The 12712-nt window shown below is 39.5% G+C and overlaps 1 protein-coding gene across 1 annotated transcript; it reads right to left on the bottom strand.

Annotated features, from left to right (window-relative positions):
* Positions 1–6350: 6350 nt before the first annotated feature.
* On the bottom strand, positions 6351–8046 carry LOC105971960 (peroxidase 27). The gene is made up of 4 exons (XM_012996895.2): positions 7714–8046; positions 7419–7607; positions 7158–7323; positions 6351–6913 (listed from the first exon to the last, which is right to left on the bottom strand). The coding sequence occupies exons 1-4, from the start codon at positions 7924–7926 to the stop codon at positions 6504–6506; spliced, it is 978 nt and encodes a 325-aa protein (XP_012852349.1). The 5' UTR covers positions 7927–8046; the 3' UTR covers positions 6351–6503.
* Between the last annotated feature and the right edge of the window lie 4666 nt (positions 8047–12712).

Raw genomic sequence — 12712 nt, 5'->3', positions numbered from 1 at the left:
TTCTTTCGCATAATAAAGACCCTAGGGAGTCTCTTTGTAATGCCTGTCAACTAGGCAAACATTTTCGTCTACCATTTTTCTCTCACAAATCTACTACTGTTGCTCCATTTCAAATTATTCATGCTAATTTATGGACTTCTCATGTTTCTAGTCTTACGGGTTTCAAATATTATCTTGTGTTAGTTGATGATTTTACCCATTATTTATGGACTTTTCCTCTTCGAAATAAATCTGACGTTTTTACCACCTTTGTCAATTTTCATACACTTCTCAAAACTCAATTCCAACATCCCCTGAAAGCCTTACAAAGTGATAATGGTCGTGAATTAAAAAAATGCGGATTTTCAAAACTACGTCACTAAACACGGCATCCTAAATCGTTTTTCGTGTCCCCGCACCTCCCCTCAAAACGGACACGCAGAACGAATGATCCGCACTATAACTAACATGATTCGATCCCTCATCTTTCAAGCCCATCTTCCTCCTACTTATTGGGTCGAAGCCCTTCATATGGCCACACACCTACTCAATATCTTACCTACCAAAACCACCCAAAACCGGACTCCTCACGAAGCTCTTTACCTCATCAAACCTACATACTCTCATCTTCGAGTATTCGGCTGTCTCTGTTATCCCAACCTCACCGCCACCACACCACATAAACTCTCCCCCCGTTCTACTCCTTGTGTCTATCTCGGCCACCCTTCCTCTCACAAAGGCTATCGTTGCCTTGATAGATCCACTGGCCGAATCATAATTTCTCGTCATGTTACCTTCGACGAAACTCACTTTCCTTTTGCTGAGTAACCTCCCCCCAAAAACACACTTTCTACCTCTGCCTTGGACGAAAACACACCCTCCCTGTTCCTCCTCCCTCAGACTTCGTCTAACTGTTGCAACAGTTCCTCCAACTGTTCCAACAGTGAACCACCATGTTCCAACAGTTCGTCCAACAGTCCTATAACACAGCCAACACCTGTTTCACCTGTAGCACCACCTCTCGACCACGACCAGCTCACAACCCCTTCTCCTACTTCCACTTCTCCTTCTCCTACTCCCACACCTTCCCAACCTCCCCCTGCTCACCCTATGGTGACTCGCAGTAAAGTGGGCATCCACAAACCCAAAGTCCATTTCTCTCTCGTTGCGTCCTCTACCTCTTCCATTCCCACCAACTATCGCCAAGCTCTTCTTGACCAAAATTGGCGAAACGCCATGATTGAGGAATATACTGCTTTAATTAAAAACAATACTTGGAATGTTGTGCCCGCCCCCCGTTCACTAATGTTATTTCTGGTAAGTGGATATACAAACAGAAACTCAAGTCTGATGGCTCACTTGAGCGATACAAAGCCCGGTGGGTTGTTCGTGGGTTTCACCAGCAGGCTGGCATCGATTTTGACGAGACTTTTAGCCTAGTTGTCAAACCAGCCACTGTTCGAACAGTTCTCAGTATTGCTCTCTCGCGATCATGGCCAATCCACCAGCTTGATGTGAAAAATGCCTTCTTACATGGCAATCTCTCTGAAACTGTCTACTGCGAGCAACCTCCCGGATTGGTCGATCCATCTCGCCCCACTAACGTGTGTCGTCTCAACAAAGCACTCTACGGTCTCAAGCAGGCACCACGCGCTTTGTACAAGCGTTTTACATCTCAAATTACTACCATGGGGTTCAGAGAATGCAAGTCCGACACTTCACTCTCTGTGTACTGTCGCAACAGTTCACGCGACTGTCGCAACAGTTCACGTGACTGTCGCAACAGTTCAGGCGCCTACCTTCTGCTTTATGTTGATGACATTGTACTTACGGCCTCTACACCTGAATTGCTTCGTTCTATCATCGTTGCCCTCAATCAAGAGTTCGCAATGAAGGACCTTGGCGATCTTCACTACTTTCTGGGCATCTTAATTACTCGCTCGTCGAATGGGCTATTTCTTTCTCAACGCAAGTACGCCGACGAGATACTAGAGCGTGCACACATGGCTTCCTGCAACCCTTGTCTTACGCCGGCTGACACAAAGAGCAAGTTGTCTTCGACCACTGGACCCCCCGTTGCAGACCCTACTCTTTATCGCAGCCTTGCCGGTGCACTACAATACCTCACGTTTACTCGTCCCGACATCTGCTATGTTGTGCAACAAATATGTCTATTCATGCATGATCCGAGGGAACCTCATATGGCTGCTCTCAAGCGTATACTTCGCTACATTCGTGGCACTCTCGATCACGGCCTTCATCTCTCCCCCAATCCGGACCTCTCCCTTATCGCTTACTCCGACGTCGATTGGGGTGGCTGTCCTGACACTCGTCGTTCGACATCAGGCTATTGTGTTTTCCTCGGCAACAATCTCATCTCTTGGTCCTCCAAACGAAAGGTCACTACTTCTCGATCGATTGCGAAGGCCGAATATCGAGTTGTCGCAAATGCCGTCGCCGAAACGACTTGGTTACGCAACCTACTCTCTGAGTTGCTCTGCCCACTTTCGAAAGCCACTATTGTCTACTATGACAACGTCAGTGCCGTCTACCTATCCAGCAATGCTATTCAACACTCTCGTACGAAACATGTGGAGATAGATATTCACTTTGTCCGAGACAAAGTTGCTTTGGGACACGTTCGAGTGCTTCACGTCCCATCTGCCTACCAGTTTGCCGATATCTTCACGAAAGGACTTCCTACTCAACTGTTCCAACAGTTTGTCTCCAGTCTCCACGTCATCTCCTTTCCCGTTTCGACTGCGGGGGTGTATTAGCGTGCATATATATATATATATATATATATATATATATATATATATATATATATATATATATATATATATATATATATATATATATATATATATATTATACGTATCTATTATTATTATTATTTATTCTAGTTACCTTGTGTAATAGGTTATGATTTCCTACATGTACCTATATATATAATTAATATACGTGAGAGACACTATTTTCTCTTTTCTCCAAATCTATTTCTCCTATAGTGGACAACAAGGTCATTACTAAAATTACTTGAGGTATTAAAAAATTAACGAAAACCCCCCTATATGTCGTGTTTTGCGACTCACACTGGTCCTTGCATCAAAATTATTCTGTTGACTTTCATGAAAAGACGGAACTAGCCCAATAAATTTTAAACAATTCAATTTTAAATAATAAAAGGGAAAAAATGGAGTGGTGTCGGGGAAGACAACGGAAAAATATTAAAAATAATATTTGTTCGTGGCTTTTTTTTTTGTGAAAATCTTGAATTATTTCTGTTTTTTTCTGAAAATATTGATATGGGCTGATGTTTCCTGGGATTTTAAAGGGGTTTGAGATCTGTTTTCTTGTGGCAAATTTGCACGGGTTGTTGCTGGGTTTTTTGCAGTAAAAAAACGAGCTTGAAGCTTATTTCTTTTCCCCTGATAGATTTTTTGTTTTGGATCTTGATCAGAACAGAGCTTGAGCCCTCGAAATTTAGAGAGAAGAATAAATTGAAATGTGCTTTACAAACCAATCATCTGAATCCACTTTCTCCGCCGCCGAAGAGTCGCTGGAGTTGTGTCTTTCGTCATGGAGGAGCCGCGACCGTTACTAAAGGGCTGATGACCCGTTGCCAGAATGAAAAAAACAGTCCCTGACTCAAGCAAGAAGAGGGCTTTTTTGAAATTGAAGGAGACTTAATTGAAAATGTTGAAAACTTCATTTTGGGGCATGTTTTCCAGAATTTTAAATTAAAGGTATTTGAATCTTTTCACATCAAAAAATCAACCCCCAATCGCATATTTCGCGAGTGTATGACACCATCAACTCGAAAGGGCCTTATTGCCTTTGACTAACTTTAATTGGGGGTTCTTGCTAATTATTTTAACATATGAACTTTTGTAGCAATTAGAGATATCACATGGATGGTCAGTGCTAAAAGCTCAAAATTACTTGGCGACGAACTATTCAGTTAGAATCAAGGTTGTAAAAATCGATAATCGGGTCGGAGGCAGTCAGGCACCGACTCACGATTAATTGGTGCGACGGTAAAATTTAATATAATATATTTCTAGATATTATTTATAAATACTCGAAACATATATAAAAAGATGTTTAAATATAGTTGCATGCATCTCTATCATGTATATACATCCTAATAACATAATAAAAGTTTAATAATAATAAGATCATAATACATAAATATCCTTATAAAATATAAATAAAAAGGCAATTTTTTTGAATTTATATTTATTCTTGAACATTCCTATCATACATCATTAGATCTTTAACAATAACAGTTAAGAAAAACAAAATAAAGCATAAACTCATAATTTTTTATTAAAATCCCAACTTTTATTTTGAATTATAAAAAAAAAAAAATGAATTAGCTCATAAACTCATATGGCGACCATCCCTTAATGGTCATAAAAATATAAGTGTAAAATTTTATAGGCGAGGAAGAGGAAATATTTGTACGATCTGAATATCTACATTTATAGTGAATTAGCTCAACGTTTTCATGTGTCCTTTATCTACCAAATTTATAAAAATATAGCTTTGAGTTAATGTATAAGTGCTTAACTCAAAGAGGGAATTCGGCATTGGACCTGTACGTTTAACGGAGTAACACGAAGATCGTCGGAGTAATAGGACCAGTGGTACGAGGAAATGTTATGCAATTTGTGTGATCTGATCTGTCCGAATTTTGAAGACCAGTGATCCGATTTGAGGTAAATAAAATTCAGTCATTTTATACGTATGTGTGTCTCGAAGCATGCTCAGGTCAAAAAAATAAAATAAAATAATAAACATGCTTGATAACTCTCGGGGGTTAGTAAATAGATGCAATAGTTAAGGTAAATTACACTTAAATCCTGGGTATGTTAAAATAACTTTAGAGTCCTGGTAGTATCGGTAATTACAATCACCCCTGAAACATTATTAGAAACCCTAAGAGAATAATACTTTGGATAAGTTATTATGTTAGTGTTCTAATAGACTATTAGTTTTCAGGCAGTGGTGGAGACGATATAGAGCTAGGGGGTGACATGGCTCTCCTACTATTTCTCAAATCCTTATTATTTCATATAAAATTTATAAATTTTCGTCTATGGTGGCATTAACGGCCACTCGAGAAACAAATATAGTGTATATCGGTCCTCCTGACATGAATCTTGGCTCCAGCAATTATTTCAGGGGTGTGGCTGTAATTACAAATACCACAAAGATCTTAAAATTATTTTCACATACCTCAGAAATGTAGGTGTAATTTACCCTAGATTATCTCTCACTATAATTGTTTTTTTAAGCAATGGGTGTAGTGTAGATGTGTGTGCTCGTGCAGTAGGTGTAGATCTGTGCGCGCGCAATATGTAAATGCTGTATTTGGGCTTTTGAGATTGTACACTCGTGAAATATACTATGTGGTTTTAAATCGTAGATCAATATAAATAATTATTCACTAAATAAACATACACATGAATGTGTATTATTATGTGTAGACATTTAATTTATAAGCACATAGTGTATTTCATCAGACGTAGGTTGTTCAAAGCCCCGTATTTACGTGTCAATATTTTATTCTATGTATAAGTTAAATTATGTAATAAGGATGAAATCGAAGAATAGTCGCAACATTCCTAATTCTTAAAGACTGAGATTAGTCAATGGACTTTAGGACACAAATAAAATTTAAACTAAAGAATTTTGATTATATATTGCTAAGGAAATGCAGTGATTTTTGAATTTTCATGATGGCTGAAAATCTCTGCGAGAGTATTTTTATAGGGTAAATTATGGTCATATTTGCAGTAAAGTCGCGAAAAAATGCTTTATTTTTAGATAATTACAATCACCCTCATTAATTATGAATCTTCTTATATGCTCACTTTTGCCGTGGTCAAATTTAATTAGTGAAACTTTCTAGATTATGTGCAATATTCTCCAACTTGTACCCGTTTTACCACATGCAATCTCCACATTTTGAAATAAGTTAATCATAAGATTTGTTTATTGGCTTGTAAATATCAAATTGTGCTGCATCACAAACTGCATTTTTTACAGAAAACGAGTACAAACTAGAGAATATTCTACAGAATGTACAACACTATAAGGGTGGACGTGAAAGAAAATTCATAGTTGAGGTGGGTACTTGTAATAATCCAAACATGAAGATTTTTTTTCGTAATTTACCTATTTCTATAAGTTTTTCATAATATATACTTGTTTATTGTTTTATCATGCTTAATTTTATAAGTCTATGACCGCAGACCATTCACCTTTTGATTTTGTTATAATAACTAATCGAACACATAATTCAATTTAGATATTGTTAATAATATTTTCCATATGACTTATTTTATATTATTCAAACAGTATCGGAGGAACAATTTTTATTGTCTGAAACCAAATACCAACAGAAAAAAATACAAGTACAAAAGTCACCTGTCAACCAACATATTAAAACAACTAGCTAGTTACCAAAAGACAAAGATAACACCACTCATTAATTAATTAACTTAATTAATTAATTAATTAATAAAACCACATGTTTTCCTGATTTCACCTTGGCTCCCGGTCAACACACCAATTTTGCCCATTTTGACCATTGACTTTGCAAAGTCCTTCAAGAAATCCTTTGACCCTTGAGGAGTAGCATGGCTGGTGACGTAAGCCCTAGTTTCACTGTCGGCAAGAAGAGCTGCGTCAGATGTGAAAAGTCCTCTTCTTTTAGCAACAAGAGTGTAATACTCGGTGTCGAATGTCTTAAAACTGCCAGGGTCCATTTCGACAAGTGTAGTGGTATCGGTCGCACTGCATCTTGTCTTCAAACGAGCAACATAGTTCGAGTCCAATGAAGGGTCACTGTCTCCAACACCGGTGAAGTTGTACAGGCGGTTAGTGAAACTCGAGCAATGCGATGTTCCTATTGTGTGTCCTCCTGCATATTTACGGTTTTTGCTAGTTACAAGAAAATATAGAATACGACAAACATACCCTTGTCTTTCAATTGATTGTGTTTCAATTAATTAAGAGTGATATATGACAAAAACAAAAATTTAAGTAATGCCTAATGCATTAATGAATTTCAAAATCAAAAGTGTCAAATTATATAATTTAGGAACAAGAAAACATTTACTGCAAAGAGACAAATATTGTAAAACAGACGAGTATATAATTATTACCTGAGAGAACAACAAGATCCTTTGCATTCAAACCCTTTGAGGCAAAATTAGCTTTCAATTGAGTGATGTTGAAGAAGGGAGGTGGAAGATTGAACAAAACCTCTGTGCTGTTTGATACATTTCCATCTCTTCTTCCCAATGGCACTGGCCACGATGCTCCATTCAACTAATAAAAATTTACAATAAATAAATATAAATATAATTATAAATAAACGAGATTTTGTTTTTATATATAGATATATAATGATCTGCAGTACTTACAAGTGAAACTGCATCTCGTGCAACAAGAGCTAATATATCAGCACAAGAAACAACACCGGGGCACTTCTTCTCCACTGCGGATTTCACTCTGTCGATGGATCCATATCCTCTAAGGGATAGATTGGGAAATGAATCTTTCTCAGCTTGATTATTGGTTGTCGAATTCAGTAGAATAGAAGCGTCACACCCCTGCAAAACAAAAGTTACTACTTAATATATATACATGTATTCACATACACACACATCTTAGTTAATGGAAATGCAATATGAGATATTTAATTTTAAGTCAACATACCCTAACAAAACAATCGTGAAAATGCATTCTGAGAATAGGAGCGGCAAGAGTTGGAGCAACGGCCATAATACTAGCAGTTTCCTTTTTCACGATCGCCTCAGCAGATGGACAAGTCTTCTTGTAGAAGCCAAGCTTCAATCCTTGAGCATTACATGATATGTTGAATATGCCAACTAGTACAAGAAATACAAGAATTTGCTTACTGAAAGCCATTGGAACTAATGGATAACTCAAACTAAATGTTTGTTGTGTTCTTGTTTTGTTGGTGTTTAATGGGGATCATGCATGTGTATATATATACACACACGAAAACTATCGAGCTGGGATGAGGGCGGCTCGAACATAATTAGATGTATGTTAATAGTTATTAATTTGAACAAGTGATCAATTATTATAATTGTCAAGTTGATGATAATCTTAATAGTGTTGACATAGTACGTAGTATAACATATTTAATATATGCAAATGTTCTGTATTTAATCATTTCTCACCTAATAATGTGATGGAATGACGGCTGGCCACCTTTTCGATAGGATTATATTTATTTTTGGCAGTAATTGTTCTACAAAAATGAGTTTTGAGTTTCACGGAAATTGGGTTTTTGCCAAAAAAAAAAACTTCAGATTTTATAGAGTTTACGGAAACCTAAATATACATTGTATTCATATGATCTACGGTTGAATTTGGAAGGAAGGTTATATCTTAATAATCAATTAAACTTGTTTGGATAAATCCATTATCTAATCTAATTGTGCTGATAAGTTCTAATAAAATTGCACAATCTTTATATTTTGGTTAGTTTTATCATGACAACCAAACAAGGCCTTTAAAGCTCAAAATAATCCAAGAACAGGTAGATCTGTTAAGTTTATTTATGAATAAATAACTACTAACTATATATTATTAATTAATAATAAAACTTGACCTTAATATAAATTGACGACCATGTTACCCTTTAGTTTGGTGTGTGCTCTATCAGCATATGATGCAATGGAATCTTTAATTTTTATTATGATTTTTTTTCTTTTGTCAATATATAATATTAAAAATTGTTGATATTGTGTGAGAGGCGATGAGAACAAAAAAAAAAAAAAAAGAATTCTAATTAATTCGTTCAAACGTACTAACGTTACATAACACACGCTACGTTTTTGGTAAGAGTAGTTATTCATCGTCATTGTAGGGCACCTCTCTAAAACCCCATGTTCTGAGGCACCAAAAAGTCATATTAATTTACCATTAGTTTTCATGTTCCATTTGATTAATCATTGAGATGTGGTTAGCACAAACCATAATATATCAATATATATTCTTCTTATTAAAATTAAATTCAAATCTTGTTGTAAATGATTAAGTATGGTGATATGCATAATTGGGCCAATCCAATGGACCTACGATTCCTTTATCTATTGGGCCACGAACTCAATATTAAAGATTACTATCACCGAGGCCCAATCACCTTCAAGTAAGGTTTGGGCCCGACAATCTTGATTAAGCTATAAATAAAGGTTTGAACTCATTCCTTAAGGGACGTCCTATTAACTGAACAATACTATTAACTGTATTCTCTAGACTATTTCCACTATCCGGACGTCTGACTTGAGCGTCGGAGGGGTTTCCGCCGGATCAACCCCCGGCCTAGTTCACGTGTTCTATGATCGCAGGTATCTCAAGGTCATCAAGTTCGTGAGCCAGTGATCCACTCTGCTCTTCTAGTTCATCATATCCCAATTATCTAAGGTGATCTAACTTTAGCATCATCATTTTGGCGCCGTCTATGAGAACGATGCAAACCAGATCACGTAGCCAACAAGATCCTCATGAGGCGTCTGCTCGGAGAGAAAATACACAGCTAACAAACTCCCGGTCCGTGGAGGCTCTGGCTTGCCACCTCCTCCACGTGCCGCGGATCCGCCTCGCGAGGTTCAGGTGATCCCCCCTCGGGACCCACCACTCGTCGATCCACCACTCCCTGCTCCTCGAACGTTTCAAATAACCGAGGATGCACTCCAACGCATGATAGCAGAAGCTTCAACTCGCGCTGCCACAGAGGCCGTGACCCAATATATCGCCACGATGGGAGCAAATGCTGCCAACGCGATACCAGCACCTGCTCCACATGTGGAGCCACCTATGGCACCACCGCCAGTCCAGAACCAAATAAGTGTCTCCTCCTCTACCTCGGACCCACGGTCCCGAATGCAACAATCTACTCATCGCCAAGAGGCACGAACTGGGCGACGAGACCCACGTTCACCTTCAAGAGGCAGCACCTCTCTCCAGCGAGCTCCTCCACACAATGATGGAGAGGATGATATTAACAGTTAGGTATCTCGCTCAAATCACCTTCCCCACATAGGTAATCCCATTGGTGGAAGGGCAATACCTTCAATAAGGCACAATCCCTTCACTGTCGCAATAATCAATGAGATAACCCCAACGGGTAAAGGTCTCGAGTCTACCGCAGTTCGATGGAACTGGTGATCCACAGGAGCTCCTTGAAAAGTTCTACGCCATGGCAGATCTTTATGGCCCAACTGATGCGGCAATGTGCAAGATGTTTCGCACAACGCTCTCCGAACGAGCATTGAGCTGGTTCAACTCCTTGCCCACTGGGTCAATTGAAGCTCTCTCCCAACTAACAGATCGCTTCACCCACCATTTCGCTATCAACAAAGAGTACGCAAAGACTCCCGCGTACCTCTTCACTATCACCCAGAGAGAGGGTGACACCCTCCGCAACTACATTCACGATTTGTGGAGGCATCTCACAAAGTTCCTAACGTGGGAGGAAGCATGCTCGTTGGAATCATTCAACAAAACTTGAAGGAAGGTAGATTCAAGGAATCTATTGCAGGAAGACCTCCAACCACTCTGGAAGAGTTACTAAGTCGCGCTGAGAAACACGTGCGCATCGAAGAGGCTTCGGCCCTCCCTCCTCCCAAGAGGAAAAGAGATGAAGATTACTTCAACACCCAGCGACGAGATGGCCGACGACAATCGTCAACATCTCATTGATAATCTCCCTATACGTCCTTGTACTTCCAATGATGTCAATGACACTTGGAATCTATCGAGCCCATAACATTGTTCGTGATCACATCATCCTAAACTGGGGCGCTATCATACCTTAAGGATGATACATCCCCTCACCTCTCGACATCAATTGAACGAAACACCTACATCATCTACTTAGTACAAGTTTATTTATTTCGAGTGATTCGCTCCCTACTTGTTTATTTACCTTCGCCTCAAGTAGGCTCATAAGCTTCACATTTTCGATCAATGAATAAAGCTAGTTATTTCCTTTACTCTCAGTGTTATTGCTCTTTCACCACATAATTATTAGCTCAAGTCAACACAAAATATGGGAGTTTATAGGGCCCCCAAAATAGTTTGTTCACCAAGGGTTATCGACTCCCTAGGATTTTATAGTACCCCCAAAATATTTCGCTCGCCAAAGGTTATCGACTCCCTGGGGTTTTATAGTACCCCCAAAATATTTCGTTCGCCAAGGGTTGTCAACTCCCTAGGGGCCTACCTCTGCCCCCCCCCCCCCCCCCCGAACGATTCAGATAACCGAAGAGGACCTTCAGTGTATGATCGCCGAACCTTCAACAAGTTCAAATTATACTTGCTCCTCTAACGGTTCAGATAACCGATAAGGACCTTCAGCGTACGATCGCGAAAGTTTCAACTCGTGTTGCCACTGAAGCAATGGCACAACCGTGCGCATCCACCTCAGACCATAGGTCTCGAGCGCCTCATTCTAAAGAAAGGGGTTATCCCATCCCAAGGTAGGCATCACCCTTACCTTTCAACCCCAAGTGGGTGCACATCCCATCTCAAGAGACGAGTATAATCTCCCTACTCAACAAATAAAACATCCCCATCCCAAGGTGGGCATCACCTCTACCTTTCAACCCCAAGTGGGTGCACATCACATCTCAAGAGACGAGTATAATCTCCCTACTCAAAAAATAGAACATCCCCAAAGGGGTGAACATCAACCACAAAAAAACAAAAAAATAAAAAGAAAAAAAAGAAGAAAAAAGAAGAAGAAGAAGATGAAGAAAAAAAACAAGAAAAAAAGAACAAGAAAAAAAAAGAACAAGAAGAAGAATTAGAAGAAAAATAAAGAAGATGGAGAAAAAAGAAAAAGAAGAAGAACAAAAAAGAAGAAGATGAGAAAAAAAAACGAAGAAGAAGAAAAATAAAGAAGATAGAGAAAAAAGAAAAGGGCAAAAGTGGCTAGCGCGTGCACAGCACGCGCAAGGGCAGCTGCGCGCAGAAGAAACAAAAAAAAAAACTGATAAAGCATGCGCACGTGCACAACACACGCGCCAGTGCACTCCGCCTCGTTCCGCGCGCGCGCCGGCGGGAGAGAGAAAAACAAAAAACAAAAAAAAAAGGGAAGGCTGCCAGCGCGTGGAGCACCGCGCGCCTCTGTTGCCGTGCACTCCATTGGTATGCGCGCGCTGCCAGGAAACAAAAAAAAAAAAAAAAAAAAAATAGAAAAAGAAAAGGTAGGCAGCAGCACGTGGAGGTCAACACACCTCCAAAGCTTGCATTCCTCTCTCCTCCATTAATGCGTGTCCCATCACCACATCACCTCTTTTCTACATCAAATCGCGCCTACTCCATCAAATCGCGCCGCTATGTTTACACCTATGGAACGCGTGCGGTTTTCTACTGATTAAACTAAATCGCGTGCGAATTTCTACGCGCTCCACCAAATAGCGCCCGAATTTTTACGCGCTTAACCAAATCGCGCGGGAATTTCAACGCGTTTCACCAAATTGCGCGCGAATTTCAATGCGCTCCCCCAAATCGAGCGCGCTCTCCAATAAATAAATAAAAATTATTATTTCTCCAGGCCACGCCAGCAATTAACGGAAGTTCACAATACAGATCTACCCTCGACACGATCCGGTACCCTTTTCGACTTGACTTCTACATCGTCTCGAGAGTGAGGGGCTTGCGAGACAACTCCCATGAT

Source organism: Erythranthe guttata, chromosome 13 (assembly GCF_056151865.1).
Source record: "Erythranthe guttata isolate IM_541 chromosome 13, IM_541, whole genome shotgun sequence".
NCBI classification, from domain to species: Eukaryota; Viridiplantae; Streptophyta; class Magnoliopsida; order Lamiales; family Phrymaceae; genus Erythranthe; species Erythranthe guttata.
This window is presented reverse-complemented; position numbering and strand designations above follow the sequence as displayed.

Coding starts and splice junctions, on each gene's coding strand:
- LOC105971960 (XM_012996895.2), bottom strand. CDS start 7,926: ATGGCTTTCAGTAAGCAAATTCTTGTATTTCTTGTACTAGTTGGCATA. Junction 7,608..7,713: donor TTCACGATTGTTTTGTTAGG/GTATGTTGACTT, acceptor TTTGTTTTGCAG/GGGTGTGACGCTTCTATTCT. Junction 7,324..7,418: donor CACGAGATGCAGTTTCACTT/GTAAGTACTGCA, acceptor AATTTTTATTAG/TTGAATGGAGCATCGTGGCC.